We start from the raw sequence: 18,500 nt of genomic DNA, 5'->3' as shown, positions 1-18,500 counted from the left end.
GAGAGAGGGTGAAAGAGAGAGAGAAAGAGAGTGTGAGAGAGAAATAAATCAAGAGAGAAAGAAAGAAGGGAAGCAAGAGAGACAATAGAGAGAGAAAAAGAGAGAGAGAGAAAAAAAAGCAAGAGAGAGAGAATGAGAGGAAGGGAGAGAGATGAGCAAAAAGGGGAGGAAAAAAGAGAAATGAGAAAATGATTGAGACAGAGAATGAGAGGAAAGAGAGAGAAACAAAAGAGAGAGGTAGAGAAGTGACTTAATTTAAAGCATGTATAAAAAGCACCCAAAGAATAAGAGAGAGAAAAACCCACCCCTCACCTGTTTTTGGAAATGGTTCAAGAGTGTGTATACACACACACACACACACAAGGGGGAGGAGACAGGGATGGAAAAAGAGAGGAGATTGTCTTAGAGTGTCATTTTGTGTCATTTTGGTTGGTGGTGTGCCCCCGGATTTTGTAAATGTAAAAAATGTGCCGCGGCTCAAAAAAGGTTGAAAATCACTGCTCTAAGGACTATCAGGGCATGTCCACCAAACAGCTTCCTATATATTGCACAAAACCGTACAGTGGAAGCTACAGTGATCTCGAGAATGTATGCTTTCTCCCTTCCATTGGCTTATGACTATCAAACTTCAATATTTCATGTAGCTGGATTTTACTTCTTAACACCAAAAGTTGCTGATCTTAAAACAGAATGAATGAGCTGGAAGGGTTCTTGGAGGTCTTCTACGCCAGCCCTCTGCCCAAATAGGAGAACCTATACTATTTCAGACAAGTGACTGTCTATTCTCTTCTTAAAAACCTCCGGTGCGGTTTTTCCTAAATAACCCTCACAGTTTCTAGAGGCAAGCTGTTCCACTGGTTAAATGTTCTCACTGTGAGGAAGTTTATCCTTAATTCTAGGTTGCTTCTCTCTTTGATTAGTTTCCAACCATTGTTTTCTTGTCCTGCCCTCCCGTACAATAATTTGACCCCTTCTTCTTTGTGGAAGCCCTTCAAATACAGTGATACCTTGTCTTACAAACTTAATTGGTTCCGGGACAAGGTTCTTAAGGTGAAAAGTTTGTAAGACGAAACAATGTTTCCCAAAGGAATCAATGGAAAAGTGATTAATGCGTGCAAGCCCAAAATTCACCCTTTTTGCCAGCCGAAGCACCCGTTTTTGTGCTGCTGGGATTCCCCTGAGGCTCCCCTCCATGGGAAACCCCACCTCCAGACTTCAGTGTTTTTGTGATGCTGCACGGGAATCCCAGCAGGGGAATCCCAGCAGTGCAAAAACGAGCACTTCGCTGGCAATGGAAGTCTGGAGGTGGGGTTTCCCAGCAAAGGGAGCATCAGTGAAATCACAGCATCGCATAAACACCGGTCCTCGAAACTCCACTGTGATTTCACTGAGGCTCCCCTTGCTGGGAAACCCCACCTCCGGACTTCCATTGCCAGCGAAGCGCCCATTTTTGTGCTGCTGGGATTCTCCTGCTGGGATTCCCTGCAACATCACAAAAACACGGAAGTCCGGAGGTGGGATTTCCCATGGAGGGGAGCCTCAGGGGAATCTCAGCAGTGCAAAAACGGGTGCTTTGCTGGCAACGGAAGTCTGGAGGCGGGGCATCCCAGTGGCGGTGGTGGGTTTGTAAGGTGAAAATAATTTGTAAGATGAGGCCAAAAAATCTTAAACCCCGGGTTTGTATCTCGAAAAGTTTGTATGATGAGGCATTTGTAAGACGAGCTATCACTGTACTAGAATACTACTATCATATCACCCCTAATTCTATTTCTATTTGAGCCTAAAGAAGAAAAAGTGTGTCCCCTGATATGATAGGTTTTGTTTCTGCAGTGAAATCGACTTACCTTCCCTACCTGTTTGGAAGTGCACACTTTGTCTTTCGCATGTGCTTTGCCTTTCGTAAATGCTTTGCTTTTTGTGCACACTTTGTGTTTCCATCGTACACTCTTTTTCACCCTCTGTGCATGCACAGAAGACTTTGTGCATGGCACAGAGGGTTAAAAAAAGAAAATGGTAATGTCCAGGAGGGTGTGGCTACCACTACCAGTTCTCTGAACCACCAGCGGCCACCATTATCGGTACACCCGAACCGGGCTAAACCGGTAGCATTTAACCCGATTTTGTTGGACCTGGTAGATCCAGGCTGACTGCAGAAGCTCATTGGATAATCTTGAGCCAGCCACTCTCTGTTGTGGTTAGCTCTGGCCCAGCTCCTGCCCCAAGGAATATGAAGGTGGATGTGGGGGAGACATCCACATGCTGCAGGCCTGTTTTGCTCCCGATGGAATCTGCTGACGAAGCCTCCTCTGACCAAGGAAGTGTGAGTGACAGGGAAGAGGGGAGTTTGGCAGACAGCCCAGGAGGAGATCAGTCATCTGTATAATCCCTGGATTCTGAACAAGAATTAATGACACATCCACGCATGCGTAGAGTGATGCATAGGAGACAACAACTGAAGGATTATTACAAGAGAAAATGAGGCCACCTGTGGTTAGGTGGGGCTGCTGTAATTAGTGCTATAGATAAAAGTGCAGCCTGGTGTTTTAGCCTCATGGCAGTTTATCCGATTCATTGTTTTGTCAAGATTGTGGTTTTTGCTGTTCAGGATTGTGTGTGGACTCTCTGGACTTTAGAATTGGACTCAATTTCCCAGTTATTGTGTGAGCAATTGGACTGCATTTAACCTGTGCCTTGTGTGTACCAGAAAATCCCTTTGACATTTAAAAAGGGAGCTGTTTCTGTTTTTCTGTTTATAAAAACTTTTGGGTTTTCCTTTTATCGTGTGGTGTGTGTCTTCCTGGACTAATTACCCTGTAATTATGGGCGGTTGAGACACACCGGCAGAACACTTTCCCTGGGTTATTGTGGTAATAACATTAGAAGGGGCCTTCCAGCATGCTGTTTTAAGCTTCCGGGAAAAAGGAAAACCATATAAATGTAATAAATTAATAAAGCTGCCATCAACATTGTTTGCTTTGAATGATGTTCGCTTGGAAGGACACCTATCTGCTTATGAAGATTTTTCAAGAAAACAGCCTATTGTGCCTCTTCATTTCTGTAACCACCCAAACAACATGATTGTGTATCTCTTAATACATAAATAATATTTCCATGGTGATGTTTTGGAGAGATCTTGAACAAAAACAATATGCAGTTTTGTACTATCTAAATGTGTGATGTTTTCAAGGTGGTTGTGTCTAAGATTGCAGTTTAAATGTACACTGTTTCCCAACAGACCCATCTCCCATTCATTCTGTCCCATCTCCAGCTGAGAAGGATTTGGAAAACCTGAATGGCTGCCAGGTATGAGAAACATAGGCGGATGAACCCCAAATGGCCCGACTCTTTGTAAGGAAACCTCTGGTGTTTAAATGTCTGCAATTCCGCCAGAATACTCAGCACGTTTATGGGAAGGGGGGGCCAGGAGAAGAGAGAGAATCCCTCACATTTTATTGTGCTATAGTAATAGGTTTGAGGTTGGAAGTGAAGGTGCATATGATTTTTTTCTGTCCAAAGTGACAACTTCCTGGATGGTGTGCAAACAACTTTTCATTCAACTGACAATTTAAATCTTGAATCTTGTGGTGAATCTTAAGGGTGGAGCAAGACTTTCGTTTTTTAGAGGGATGCGGTGGCTCAGTGGCTAAGACGCTGAGCTTGTCAATCAGAAAGGTGGGCAGTTCAAATCAGTTTGAATCCCTAGTGCCGCATAACAGGGTGAGTTCCCATTTTTTTCTCCCAGCTTCCACCAACCTAGTATTTCAAAATGCACATAAAAATGCAAGTAGAAAAATAGGGGCCACCTTTGCTGGCAAGGTAACAGAGTTCTCTGCACCTTTGGTGTTTAGTCATGCCAGCCACATGACCACGGAGATGTTTGGACAATACTGGCTCTTTGGCTTTGTAATGGAGATGAGCACTGCCCCCTAGAACAACTAGCACATATGTGCAAGGGGAACCCTTACCTTTTCTTTACCTTTAAGACTTTACTGAACTGGAGGGGCTCAAGGTTGGCGGCGGGTATTTTATACTTGGGAAGAAACTTCATTCGTTGAATTCAGTGATCATGGTGTCTCCTCTGTCAGGTTAAGTATTCAGTGGGATTTATGTCCAGGGAAACGTGCATAGGGTTGCACAATTTACGTTATTGGATGGATCTGTTACATGTAGTCCTCGATTTACAACAATTCATTTAATGACCATAATTAGAATGGCACTGAAAAATGTGACTTCTGACTGCTTTTTTGCACCATTGATTATTGCAACATTCTCACGGTCACATGATCAAAATTTAGATACTTGGCAACCCACTCATATTTATGATGGTTGCAAGTGTTGCGGGGTCACGTCACCCCCCCCCCCCCTTTTGCAACTTTCAGACAAGCAGAGTCACTGGGGAAGCTAGCTTCATTTAAATCACCATGTTACTGAAACTTAAAGCAATGATCCGCTTAACAACTGTCTCATTGAGCCACAGATATTTTGGGCTCAGTCGTGGCCGCAAGTCGAGCTCTACCTGTATTGGAACCTCACCCATGTACAGCAACCAAGCTGGATTTCTGGTCCCCTGTTTCAGATGCTTCATATAGTCCCATTTGTGGTAGGATGGAGGGAGGAGAGAGAGGAAAGCCCCATAAACTGGGTGTGTACTGTGTTGTTGTTGTTGTTGTCATCGTCATCGTTGTCCTCCTCCTTCTTCTTCTTCTTCTTCTTCTTCTTCTTCTTCTTCTTCTTCTTCTTCTTCTTCTTCTTCTTCTTCTTCTCCTCCTCCTCCTCCTCCTCCTCCTCCTCCACCTTCTCCTTCTCCTCTTCCTCCCTCTCCTCCTACTGAGCATAATTTCGTTTTTATGGTAACACGGGACAAACAATCACAAACAAAACCTTCACCTTTCGGCACCGCGGAGCGCTCGTTTCCCTCGCAGGAAGGAAAACTCCAATTGACACCACCCCCAGCGCACACAAGCCGAATAACGACAAGTTCGACGCGAGGAGTCTCGAAGACGGAGCAGTTCAAAAAACATTTCTTTTTGGGAAAATTCGTTCGCTTCGCTTTCAACAAACACCTCCCCATACACACACACACCCCACCCTCATCATCATCATCTCCTCCACCTCCCTCCCATATCGAAATCTTCATCACGACCGTTCTTGGCTCCTCTCCAAAAAAATTCCCAGCGCTGGCAGTTTAATGAGATCCATCCTGCCCCCCCCCCCCCCCCGTGCGCGTACCGTCGAGGGGGAGGGCGAGAAAACTCCTCCTTTTGTGAGTCATTCCCGGGGAGGAAGAGAGAGAGAGAGAGAGTGAAAGGCAGGGAGTCTCCGCGGCACTCACGTTCCGAGCGGCTCGGAGAGGCAAGATTTCGGAGCGAGCGCTCTCGGAGGAACCCGGCTTTAAACGATGGTTTGGGACCCCGCGGCCTCCCGTGCATCCGGACGCCCGTTCCTTCTTCCCCAGAGCCCAGCCATGCTTCGCCGGGCTCTGCTCTTCCTTTTCAGCGGGCTCTGCGCTTGGGGTTTCAACCTGGACTCCGAGGCGCCGACGGTTTTGGTCGGCCCCCCAGGCAGCTCGTTCGGCTTCTCAGTGGACTTTTACCTCCCGGGAGAACAGAGGTGGGTCCGGTTGAAAGACGGCGCGGTCCTAAAGGGGGAGTTTGCGTGTGTGTGCGGGGGAAGCTTTTCGCGCTCCTGCGAGGAAGTCGGGGAGCCCGGCTGGGTCGTCGGAATCCCCTCAGCTTCGAGCTCTCCTACACACACACACCCCACTCCAGTAATTCGGGGATCCTGAGTGGAAAGTTGTAGTGGAGAGGGGTGGGGGGGTTTGCATACGGTGGCAAGTTCGGTTGAAAGATGTCGGTAACACTCGGGGGGCAGTTTAGCCCCGGGAGGGGGCAATGCAATTGCCTTTAGCTTTGAATTGGCGGCGAGCGACGCTGTTCTCCCCTTCCAAATCACGCCCCCCCCCCTCCGCCTTCTCCCGCTCGGCCTGGCCTGGCGCCCGCTCCCTCCTTCGCTCAGCCCCGCTAAGTGATTGCAGACCCACCGTCCCTGCCTGTTGCGCGCTTCCTTCCCAACCCGCTCCCGTTAGTGGGGTCTCTCCTCCACCCAGTACGTCCCCCCTCCCCTTAGCGGGAGCGCCGGCCCACTTTTTTTTTCCAAGGGGGGGAGCGCGCACGCGCGGGCGCGAGCCACGGTCCAACTTTTACCTCAGGGGAAAACCTGGCGGGGTTTTTTTCCGTGCGTGTCCACACGTTTTCCCTCCCCCTCCCCACCTTTCCCTCCCCCCTCCGTTCCTTTCTCGCCCCCAACAGGCTCGGAACCGAGCGTTTCCTGTAACCGGAGCTCAAGCCCCTCCGCTCTTGTTTCCAGGGGTGGGGTATCCTGAGGGGGGGAAGAGAGAGAAAGAAGAGGAATGGACTTTTAGGGGGGCGGGGAGAGCCCGGAGTCCGGGGAGAGAGCCCGCGCCCTTCGTGGGGGCAGGTTTGTAAAAATAAAATTAAAAAAGTTGCTGTTTAGCTCGGTGAAAGAAAAGGTGGGAGCTTTGACCTCCCACTCCACCAGGTGTGTGTTTGGCCAAAGGATTTAGCAAATAGCCAGCCGGAAGCTTCCCCCTCCTCACATACGGCACAAGGGGGGGGGGAATCCGGCTGCAGATGAGATGAGGTGGGGTGTGTGGGGAGGGTCCTATTCCAGCCTCTCCTCTCTCCGTCTCCTTGGGGTGTGTTGAACAAGAAAGCCTCATCCTGAACTGGTGAACATCCAACTTCTCTCCATTTCTTTGTACACTGCTCAAAAAATAAAATAAAGGGAACACTTAAACAACACAATATAACTCCAAGTAAATCAAACTTCTGTGAAATCAAACTGCCCACTTAGGAAGCAACATGGATTGACAATCAATTTCACATGCAGTTGCCAGCCTATTCAACTTTGTACAGAACAAAGTATTCAATGAGAATGTTTCATTCATTCAGATCTAGGATGTGTTATTTGAGGGTTCCCTTTAATTTTTTGAGCAGTATACTAAGCTAGCAAAGCTGAAATCTGCTTTCTCTTCAGCTGGGATGCTGGTGGCATCTTCTTGAGGGATTGACTGTGGGCTTCCCACCTCCATTTTGGGGTGGTTTTCAAGGAAAAGAAAAGATGCTGAGGAAATCTGCCCAGTCCTGGATGGCTAGTTCTGCCTTTGCACGTGGTTTTTTCTTACACATTGACCGGAGAAAGCTTATGAAAGTCAGCTGGTATCTGCCAGCGAAGGGAGGGACCTGGAGACAAATGTGTGTATGATAGAAACATAGAAGATTGACGGCAGAAAAAGACCTCATGGTCCATCTTATACTATTTCTTGTACTTTATACTATTTCTTGTACTTTATCTTAGGATGGATATATGTTTATCCCAGTCACGTTTAAATTCAGTTACTGTGGATTTATGCCCAGATTCTCACCCATTTCCAGATTAAAAGGCTGATACCAGGCAAATGGGTTGGGTGATTGATGATGAGTGGGCTTAAGGGTGCGCACAAAGACCACTCCCCACCGTAATATCACAGGGAAGAGATTAAATAGATTTAACTTCTGGATTTAACACTCTCCAAGAGGCTTATGCATAATTGCTGGCAGGCAAGAGTTTCTTAATTTATTAAGGCATATTAAATAACACAGACATAAAAGGAACGAAACTTCTGGAGGTGCAAGCTAAGCACTTACGCTAATCAACGGACTGGCAGCCTCTGTGCCTCTGCTGACAAAGAGACATATTGCAAAGCGTGGCTGTGGTGAAAGATTTTTTTTTTTTTTAAACACTCTTGAGTTCCCTTTAAACATTCCAGAATAGTGTGTGGGGAAGGGGGAGAAAGAATGGGTCTTGTGAAGAAAAGAATGGGTTTTGAGCATTGATTTTTTTTTTAAAAGCCATAACTAATCTTGCAGTGATTATCTTCAAGTCACACCCTGCTTAATATGGCCATTATGCCTATCGTTTCAATGAGACAGCACAGCTTGGAAATCAGACAGTGTGGTTAGGAAGAGCTGGGAGAAGCAGTCACAAATCCTCACCTCAGACTATACGGAATGAAGTGAGGAGTGGAAAAAGCACAGACGTTTTGTCTATGACAGTGTTTCCCAACCGTGGCAACTTGGAGATATCTGGACTTCAACTCCCAGAATTCCCCAGCCAGCATTTGCTGGCTGGGGAATTCTGGGAGTTGAAGTCCAAATGTCTTCAAGTTGCCAAGGTTGGGAAACACTGGTCTATGCAATGTGATGGGTAGCTGGGAAGGCTGTTCCAGGAGATGTAGAGCAGTGATGGCAAACCTATGGCATGCGGAGCCAATATCTGAGGGCATGAGAAGCATTGCCCTATGTCAGCTCCAGCACACACCGGCCAGCTGATTTTCAGCCCTTTCTGCCATTTTTGCTTTCCCCAGGCTTCGGGAAAACCCCCTGAAGCCTGGGGACAGTGAAAAACATCCCAATGGGCCAACCAGAAGTTCGGAAACGATTTCCTGTTGGCCCCTTGGGCCATTTTGCACCATCCTCAGGCTTCAGGGGGCTTTCCTGAAACATGGGGCTCACGAAAAATGGCCCAATGGGCCAACCGTAAGTCTAGGAGCTTCAGTGAGGCCTTTGTGCATAAAGGGGGGGGGGGGTGGTAGCATGGGAGAATTGTGTGCAGCATGGGGGAGTTTTTCATATGTGTGTAGGGGTGGGCATTGCATTATGGGTGTGGGCACACGCACTATCGCACATCACTGATTTAGATTAATCCTCAACGATTCCTTCTATTCATCATGGTTTGCTCAATGCTGTGGGTTTTTCCACCTTATTTATTTATTATATATCTATGGTGCCCTTCTCCTGAGACTCAGGGTGGCTCACAACAAACGAATACAAATGTAGAAGAAATCTAACATTTAAAATTCTAAGAAGAAAAGCTACAAAGCCCTACATGGCATTGGACCAGATTACCTCCGAGACTGCCTTCTGCTGCACGAATCCCAGCGTCTGGTCAGGTCCCACAGAGTTGGCCTCCTCAGGGTCCCATCACCCAGTCAATGTTAGTTGTCGGGACCTAGGGGAAGAGCCTTCTCTGTGGGGGGCCCGGCCCTCTGGAATCAGCTCCCTCCGGAGATTCATACTGCCCCCACCCTCCTCGCCTTCCGAAAAAGTTTAAAGGCTTATCTATGTCGCCAGGCGTGGGGCCATTAGATCTTCCTCCCTGACCAGCAAGTATTCTAGTGTGTTTCATGGAGTGAATGATAATGGATGTTTTTAATTATATTAGAACTTTTAGGGTTTTTTAAAAATTAGATTAATTGGATCCAGATGTATTGTTAGGTTTTTTGATATGTTGTGAGCAGCCCTGAGTCCTCGGAGATGGGCGGCATACAAATCCATCCATCCATCCATCCATCCATCCAATAAGTAAGTAAGTAAGTAAGTAAGTAAGTAAGTAAGTAAGTAAGTAAGTAAGTAAGTAAGTAAGTAAGTAAGTAAATAAAACATCAATCCTAAAAACTTTGAGGGAGTCCCTGTGATGAACAACCCCTTTTGGTCAGCAGGCAGACATTCGTACATGCAATAGTAGCATTGTCTGAAGGCACAGTAGGGTAAATAGGTCTGATCTACCACTGTGCTCTGAATGATGCTAAAGGCTGCTGCTGCTCAAGAAGCAAAAGCCAAGGGAGTGGAGAGGAGCAGATGTCGACAGGATGCTGACATTGGTGCTGTATATACGCAATCTCCTCCTCCCTCTGATTTGCTTTCTTTGGGGAGATGGGAGTGGCTGATGTCTTTCTCACAGTCTGTCCTAAGAAAGAAGAAACTAATTCAGGGCGGGGAAAATCCATCTGTGCTCATCACTTCCTTGGCTAACTCCAGTTGTCCCAAAGATGTTGATTCTTTCTTGTATGCAGCTGAGGGACAGATGTCCAAATATTTCATCTGAAATATTTCTTTTGTGCATCTCCCCAGTGTGCCGGGAGTGTCACAATGGTTAGAATGGTAACAGCCAGGGTAGCACAGTGGTTAGAGTGCAGCACGGCAGGCCACTTCAGCTAACTGCTAGCTGTAGTTCAGCAGTTCAAATCTCACCAACAGCTCAAGGTTGACTCAGCCTTCCATCCTTGCGAGGGGGGTAAAATGAGGACCCAGATTGTTGGGGCAATAGGCTGATTCTGCAAACCACTTAGAGAGGGCTGTAAAGCACTGTGTATAAATCTAAATGCTATTGCTATTGATATTGCCACAGGAAAAGCATTGAGTCATGTCTGCAACGAGGTTCCAAGAAGCCAATGGCTGGCTTGCTTGCTGGCTGCACTCCTTTCTCTCCTTGCCTGATCAGAAAGAACCTGATCATGCTGGGCAACCTGCCCTCTTTTGGTCTTATGCCCCGGACCTGATCCAGTCCTTGCTTGCCATCCTTCAGACATTATCCTTTCTCCAAGCTACAATTCCTTTATCAAGCTGGGCCACGTTGTACACAAACCAAAGTTTTTACTACCACACTGTGGGCATGGCTTGTGCAAGACGCCCTGCATTTTCTTTCAACATCTTTCATTGCAAATTGGGTGCTCTGGGATGGAACTCCATTTTTGCTACCCCACTGTTCCCCCCCCTCCGGTCCGGACAGCAACCCCCCCCCCATTGTACAGTTCCTCGGAGCTTCTAGCCAGACTCCTCTGGTTAAAAGAACTCGACTGCAGTACGTGGTGCTCCAAACAGCATTAAGCCTGTATCTGTGTGGCCTGTTGCAGGCACTTCCAGATCATTAGCGGGATATTTTGAGGTCAATGCCCTGAGGTCTGATGGGAAGATTTTTCTATGGGAGCTTTGCCAGCAGAACTGGCTCAGATGCAATACAACTTCCTAAGCTGGAAACATTTGCACAGGACATAAACCAAGACATGGATCATCCCCAGTGTTTGGCGCCTATGTGTGTGTGCTCGCACACTGCAGAGTCACACCCGTGCATGGGCGTGTAGCATAGGATTGGTGCAGAGAAACATACTCCCAACGGGGCTCTGTGGATCATAGCATATTTTCCACATATAAAGGATTTTGTCTAGGGGTTGCTTCTGCTACTTCGAAGCCGCCTTTAATAATTATGGTGCTGGCATTTCCACAACTCAGCTGAAGTTACGGCCAATTGTTGTATACGTGATTTGTTCTGATTAGACTGGCAAACAAAAGAGTGGAGTGTTGGTAGTTTTTCCATTGCTGGAAGCATCTGCCCATATTTTAAGCCCTAGCAAACTGCATCTTTTTTTTCCTGCAGAGAAACAGTCTTTCTTCCCAAAGCTGGAGTTATCCTGATATGTTGAAGTGCAGTTCCTATGAATTCCCAAACCAGGTTAGAATAGAATAAAATAGAATTCTTTATTGGCCAAGTGTGATTGGACACACAAGGAATTTGTCATAGATTCATATGCTGCCAGTGTAAATAAAAGATACATTCATCAAGAACCATGAGGCACAACACTTAATGATTGTCATAGGTTACAAATAAACAATCGGGAAACAATATTAATATAAATCGTAAGGATACAAGCAACAAGTTACAGCCATATAGTCATAAGTGGGAGGAGATGGGTGATAGAAATGAAGAGAAGACTAATAGCAATAGTAATGCAACCTTAGTGAATAGTTTGAGTATTCGCTAATAATTAGAATATTGACAGGGAAGGCTCCTGAAGTTCTCTACTTGATATTGGGTCAGTTTTCTCTTCTGCCAATCTTGTCTTTGGACCTCTCCCAACAGGTCCATTGTAATTGTCTGGATTGCCCTATGGCAGTGATTTTCAACCTTTTTTGAGCCGCGGCACATTTTTTACATTTACGAAACTCTGGGGCACATTGAGCGGGGGGAGGGTGGGGGCTAAAAAAACTTTGGACAAAAAAATTCTCTTTCTCTTCCTTTCGCTCTATTTCTCTCCCCTCTTTCCCTTCTTTCTCTCTCCATCCCTCTTTGTTTCTCTTCCTTCCTCTTTTTTGCTCTCTTTCTCCCTCCGTACCTCCCTCTATGTCTTTCTCTCTCTCTCCTTCCCTCCCTCTTTCTCTCTTGCTTTCTTTCTCTTGTTCTCTTTCTCTCTCTTGCTTTCTCTCTCTCTTGTTCTTTCTCTCTTTCTCTCTTGCTTTCTTTCTCTCTCTTGCTTTCTCTCTCTCTTGTTCTTTCTCTCTCACTCTTTCTCTCTCTCGCTTTCTTTCTCTCTCTCTCTTGCTTTCTCTCTCTTGTTCTCTTTCTCTCTCTTGCTTTCTTTATCTCTCTCTCTTTCTTTCTCTCTTGCTTTCTCTCTCTGAGCTTCGCGGCACACCTGACCATGTCTCACGGCACACTAGTGTGCCGCGGCACACTGGTTGAAAAACACTGCCCTATGGAAGTACTTTGACATTGTTTTCTTCTGAAATGTTTCTTAGCTTCTAAATGTAGCAAGGGGTAACTCAGTGGTGGGATTCAATTTTTTTTTACTACCAGTTCTGTGGATGAGGCTTGATGGGCGTGGCAATGGAAGGATACTGTAAAATCCCAATGCCTTCCCCATTCCAGGGGAAGGTTACTGCAAAATCCCCATTTCCTCCCAATTAGCTGGGATTCGGGAGGCAGAGAATAGAAGGGGGCGGGGCCAGCCAGAGGTGGTATTTGCCGGTTGCCTGAACTACTCAAAATTTCCACTACTGGTTCTCCAGAACTGATCAGAACCTGCTTAATCCCACCTCTGATGCGGTTCCTTTTAGTCTTCCTTCAAATACAAACCATGTCTACAGTAAATCTGCTTAGCTTTTGAGCCCAAGCAAGATTTGCCAGCTGCTCCAAATACTTGATCTTCCGGGCTTTTCTTAGGGTGCTGGTTTTGGAATCTCTGCCCTCTTTGCCTGGCAAAACCTTTTCACTTCCTCGTTTAATTAATCAGAGATTCAGAAGGGTTTCCGTTGATCTGATAGCATTCAACGCCCCACTGGTTCAATGCCGGAAACCAAGTTGTTTTGCCTTGCTCAATATAGTCTTCTTGTTTGTCAAGATCAAAAGCGGTGGTCTTTTTCCTCCCAACCTGAGATTCGAAAGACCAAACTTGGGCTTTTAAGGGGAGGACCCGCCTGTGAGCCTTCTTTCAACAATAGTTATTATGACGAACAACTTATATGCGCCAAATATGTCCTTGTCCCCCAAACAGGCCCATCGGTTGCAAAATGTAGCACGCAGTAGCTCTTGCAAAAGTGACATTTTTATGGGCTGTGGAGGAAAGCTTCTTCCAGGCCAGGAAGCAACAGTATTTGCCTTTTTATTGCAGGAAGGGCCAGGAGGTGGGTTTGCTAGAGGCTGCCCTGGCGGGAACTTCCTGCCAGGCTCCTCAAGCTAGATCCTTAGGCATTAAATGTCTGTTTTATGGTTCCTTTGCCTGGTGAATCACAGCCTCTGTTTTTTTGGTCTCTTGAGAAGGCAATGCAAATGCATTTAAAAAAACCCAAAACCTTAAGTATTGAAATTCCTCAAACTCTTGTTCTCATACTTAAGTCCCTCTCTCTCTCTCTGTGTGTGTGTGTGTGTGTGTGTGTGTGTATCAGTGTGGATACGTGCAAATCTGGATGGACAGGCGTGCAAATACCATATGCATCTGAGGACAGACAGATCCAATTTGTTGCTTCCCTTCTTTTCCAGTTCTGCCTATTTGAACAGTTAAATGCAACTGAATGTGGTAGCTATTTTAGCACCAAGGACAATCAGATTCATTGTAAAATAGGAATGGTCTATTAAGCTTTGCGGCCGGGTAGGGAGAGGGAAGGGGAGAAATTGTATGAAGTTAAAAAAAGAATGACTTCCACAATCAAACTGCAAACTGCAGCCAAATAAACAGAAGCAGTGCTTAAGTCTACTACAGTGGTGGGTTGCTGCCAGTTCGGACCAGTTCTTCAGAACCGGTAGCGGAAATTTGCTGCTGCTTGCCAAACTGGCAGCAATGACTGGGAGTCCATGCTCGCGAACCTGTCCTCTGTCGCCGTGGCTTGCAAAGAAGGTCTCTGTGCATGCTCAAAGGCTTCTGCGCATGCGCAGAGGGTTATTTCCACCACATTTGCAAACCGGTAGGGAACGTAAGTGGAACCCGCCCTATGTCTACTAGCATACCGTGTTTCCCCGATAGTAAGGCAGTGTCTTACTATCTTTTTACCCCCAAAAGCTCCACTGTGTCTTACTTTGGGGGTATGTCTTATATTGTCCCAGGCACCGGGGCCGGCTCGTTTTCAGGCTTCGGCCCGGGCGAGGCCTCTTCTCCTCCGGGCGGGCGGCGTTAGGCGGCGTTGCGCGGCAGGCGCGGCTGCCCGTTGGGCCCGGCCTACATCCCTCCTGCGCCGCGGTGGGGCCGGTCCGCGATGCGCGTCCTGGGGGCGCCCGGCTGGCCGACTCCGGAGGCTGCGGCTCGTCTTCGGGCTTCGGCCCGGGCGAGGCCTCTTCTCCTCCGGGCGGGCGGCGTTAGGCGGCGTTGCACGGCAGGCGCGGCTGCCCATCGGGCCCGGCCTCCATCCCTCCTGCGCCGCGGTGGGGCCAGTCCGTGATGCGCGTCCTGGGGGCACCCGGCTGGCCGGCTCCGGAGGCTGCGGCTCCTCCCGCTGCTGCCCAACGCCGAGGATGCCCCGCGCCCAGCCCGGCTACGGCAGCAGGCAGGCAGCCCCAGGCGCGGCGGGGAGAGCAAAGCCGGCGGCGAGAGCGGCGGCAAAGCGGCGGGGTCCAGCCCTCTAGCCGGCGCCTCGCCAGCTATCCGCCGCTTCTTTCTTCTCCGGAGCCTGCTGCCGCCGCCGTGCTTCCTCCGCCGGCCGAGGAGTCCTTATCCGCGCCGGGTTTGGGAGACTCTCCTGGGCGCGAAGCTCCCTCGCCAGCGCCACGAACTGCTCCGATGCCTCCCTCGCTTTTAGTACCGTGTTTCCCCGAAAGTAAGACATATGTCTTACTTTCGGGGTATGGCTTATATTAGCCAACCCCCCTGAAACCCCCCATATGTCTTACAATCGGGGGGGTCTTACTATCGGGGAAACACGGTAGTAGTGCAGCTAGCAACACCTTCTGTGGAGTTGTGAAGAAAATCCTACAGCAGTGATGGCAAACCTATGGCACAGGGGCCACAGGTGGCACACGGAGCCATATCTGCTGGCACACGAGCCATTGCCCTAGCTCACCTCCAATGTGCATGTGTGTGCCAGCCAGCTGATTTTTGGCCTCGCACAGAGGCTCTGGGAGGGCGTTTTTGGTTTCCAGAGAACTTTCAGGGGGTGGGGGAGGGCATTTTTACCCTCCCCTGGGCTCCAGGGATACCTTTGGAGCCTGGGAAGGGTGAAACATAAGCCTACTGGGCCCACCAGAAGTTGGGAAACAGACCTTTTCTAGCCTCCAGAGAGCCTCCAGGGCGAAGCTATTTTTGCCCTACCCAGTCATTGAATTATGTGTGTAGGCACTTGTGCATGCGCGATAACATGCACCCACGCTCTTTCGGCACCCGAGGGTAAAAAGGTTCACCATCACTGCCCTACAGAGTTTAGAACAATCCCTGTTTGAAGCCTCGGAATCCAAAGACAATTTCCCAGAAAGAAGGATGGGAGGTTAGTCCTCCTTCTTGCCTACCACTTTGTGATGATTATAGAAAGAGAGCACTTACGGTACCTACTGTCCAGGCAGGGGTTGCTACTTACTCCCGCTACCGCTGCGATGTACGCACAGCTTCAGGTCGCCAGCGTGTATGCGCGCACGTCCCAGTGAGATTTTGCTTTTGCACATGTACAGGAAGCAAAATCTCACGAGAGGATGTGCACGCACAAGAGATTTCAGCCATTTTGTTTTGCTTCCGCACATGCGCAGAAGCAAAAAAAAAAGCCGAGCTCTTGTGTGCGCATCCCCTCGCTAGATTTTGCTTCCTGTACATGCACAGAAGCAAAACCTCACTGGGACACACACATGCAGAGCTGCGCACACAATTCCATTTTCTCTACCGGTGCGCAGTGTGGCCCGTACCGAGTAGGAACCTGATACTGCTACTATCCAACCTTACCTTGCCTGTGTCTCTGGTGGAAAATTGCTGATTTCCCCCTGCAAAAAAAGCCAGCCATTCTTAGCAGGGACGTGGGGAGAGGAGAGAGCGCTCCCTCAGCCCAAGCTTAACATAGCTGCCCCATCCCCATCTCAGTATTGGTATGTTTTTTTTGCTGCTGTTATTATTAGTGAAATAGCCATGATCTATTTTTGGCAGCCCAGCTGATTGCCCGTAGCCCAGACAATAGGAAACTGCATGAACGGGTGGCCTTCTAGGAATAGCAAGAGGTGCGCCCCAAGCAGCATGTGCCAGAATATAGACATGTCCCCATTTAGTGTTAGAGGGTTTGCTGGTCTGTCTGTCCGTCTGTCTGTCTGTCTATCTATCTATCTATCTATCTATCTATCTATCTATCTATCTATCTATCTATCTATCTATCTATTTTCTATGCTGCCCTTCTCCTGAGACCCAGCCTGAAGATATTAAACGTATTTTAACTCTGCTACAAATACCATATTTTTGGAGTATAAGATGCACCTTTCTCCTCTCTAAAACAGACTGAAAATTTGGGTGAGTCTTATACTCTGAATGTAGCTTTTGTCGAAGCTTTTTTCCCAGCCCTAACAAGGTGCTAACAATCTTCCCGGTTCTCACCATGCAGGCTTTTTCATTGTTACTCTCTCCAAATAAAATCTTCCCAGCTCTAAGTCTTTGCAGATTTTTATTTTGCATTGTTCTACTTGCTCCAAATACAGTAAGTTTCTTTCCATCCCTAACGAGGTGCTAATGGTCTTCCCAGCTTGCAGGCTCTTTCATTGTTACTCTCTCCAAATAAGGTATTTTAAGCCCCAACTAGGGATAAAATTATGTGCTGAAGCTAACCAGACTAAGAATGCTAGCCAGATGAATACTTGGGCAGCAGATCCCCCCCTTTTTTTTTCCTCCCCTAAAACTAAGGTGCATCATTCCTATCATCCTTTTCCTCCCACTTAGGACTGTATGACTGTAACTTATTGCTTGCAGCCTAAGATTTTTATTAATATTGATTGTTTCTTCATTGCTTATTTGACCCCTATGACAATTGCTAAGTGTTGTACCACATGATTCTTGACAAATGTATATTTTCTTTTATGCACACTGAGAGCATATGCACCAAGACAAATTCCTTGTGTGTCCAATCACACTTAGCCAATAAAGAATTCTGTTCTGTTTGTAAGAGTCCAAAGGCATCTAGTTAACCAATATTTTTTTAAAAAAACAAAGGGCCAGTTGGAACTTCAATCTGATCCAGTGGAGTTCTAAAGATGTAACCAACATGTGCTTCAGAAATACTCTCCATATGCATTTAGCCTCCTCTTAACAACATAATACAGTGGTAGGGCTAGAACTGGTTCAAGAATTACAGTTCTTGCATGACACAACATTTTCTGTTTCCTGGTGGAAATTGTTTCTGGCTTTTCTGTGGATTGCTTTTGCAAAGGTGAAATGTCTCTATTCCCTCCCCAGTTTATTGCTAGATCCGAGATGGGATGCTGGTAATGATTAGCTTTGTATTGGGGTGGGGGTGGGAGAGAGAATGGAATGGATTCAAATTATATGAGTCTCAACTACCTAGTAGATAGAATCAAGAGCTGTTAATTAGCTCATTGTATAGAAAAGGGGATGGTAGCCAGGAAAGACAAAACAGCATGTCACACATTGTGATGTGCATGGGCAAGTGTCTGACCATGGCATGGTCTGTATGTTGCACCTTGGATTGCAAACTCAAGAGTTGCACCCAGTTTAAGCATTTTACATCAGAATTTAGAACTCTTTGATTTTTTCTGAAGCTAATCACTAGTTAATTAGTTTGAGGGAAACAAGGGTAAAGTAGTCCTGCTGCGTTGATTGCATGGGTTGTCCCACTGGAAGAATGGAGGAGTAATTTGAATTTTGTGTGAATGAATTGTAATACAGTATGATAGAAACATAGAAACATAGAAGTCTGACGGCAGAAAAAGACCTCATGGTCCATCTAATCTGCCCTTATACTATTTTTTGTATTTTATCTTAGGGTGGATCTATGTTTATCCCAGGCATGTTTAAATTCAGTTACTGTGGATTTACCAACCACGTCTGCTGGAAGTTTGTTCCAAGGTTCTACTACTCTTTCAGTAAAATAATATTTTCTCATGTTGCTTTTGATCTTTCCCCCAACTAACTTCAGATTGTGTCCCCTTGTTCTTGTGTTCACTTTCCTATTAAAAACCTTCCACCATTCTTGTAGCCCATCTTTGGACCCGTTCAATTTTGTCAATATCTTTTTGTAGGTGAGGTCTCCAGAACTGAACACAGTATTCCAAATGTGGTCTCACTAGCGCTCTATATAGCGGGATCACAATCTCCTTCTTCCTGCTTGTTATACCTCTAGCTATGCAGCTTTTCCTACCGCCCGACCACACTGCTCACCCATTTTGAGACTGTCAGAAATCACTACCCCTAAATCCTT

The 18,500-nt window shown here is 47.1% G+C and overlaps 1 protein-coding gene across 1 annotated transcript in view; it reads left to right on the top strand.

The window, feature by feature from the left end:
• The first annotated feature begins 5,256 nt into the window (after positions 1-5,256).
• Positions 5,257-18,500, top strand: part of ITGA5 (integrin subunit alpha 5) — a 121,524-nt gene continuing 108,280 nt past the window's right edge. The window contains exon 1 of the mRNA XM_070740995.1: positions 5,257-5,610. Within this exon, the coding sequence (XP_070597096.1) occupies positions 5,399-5,610 (212 nt within the window). The 5' untranslated portion in view covers positions 5,257-5,398. The remainder of the gene's footprint in view (positions 5,611-18,500) is intronic.

The sequence above is a fragment of the Erythrolamprus reginae genome, chromosome 2 (assembly GCF_031021105.1).
Source record: "Erythrolamprus reginae isolate rEryReg1 chromosome 2, rEryReg1.hap1, whole genome shotgun sequence".
Classification (NCBI taxonomy): domain Eukaryota; kingdom Metazoa; phylum Chordata; class Lepidosauria; order Squamata; family Dipsadidae; genus Erythrolamprus; species Erythrolamprus reginae.
This window is presented reverse-complemented; position numbering and strand designations above follow the sequence as displayed.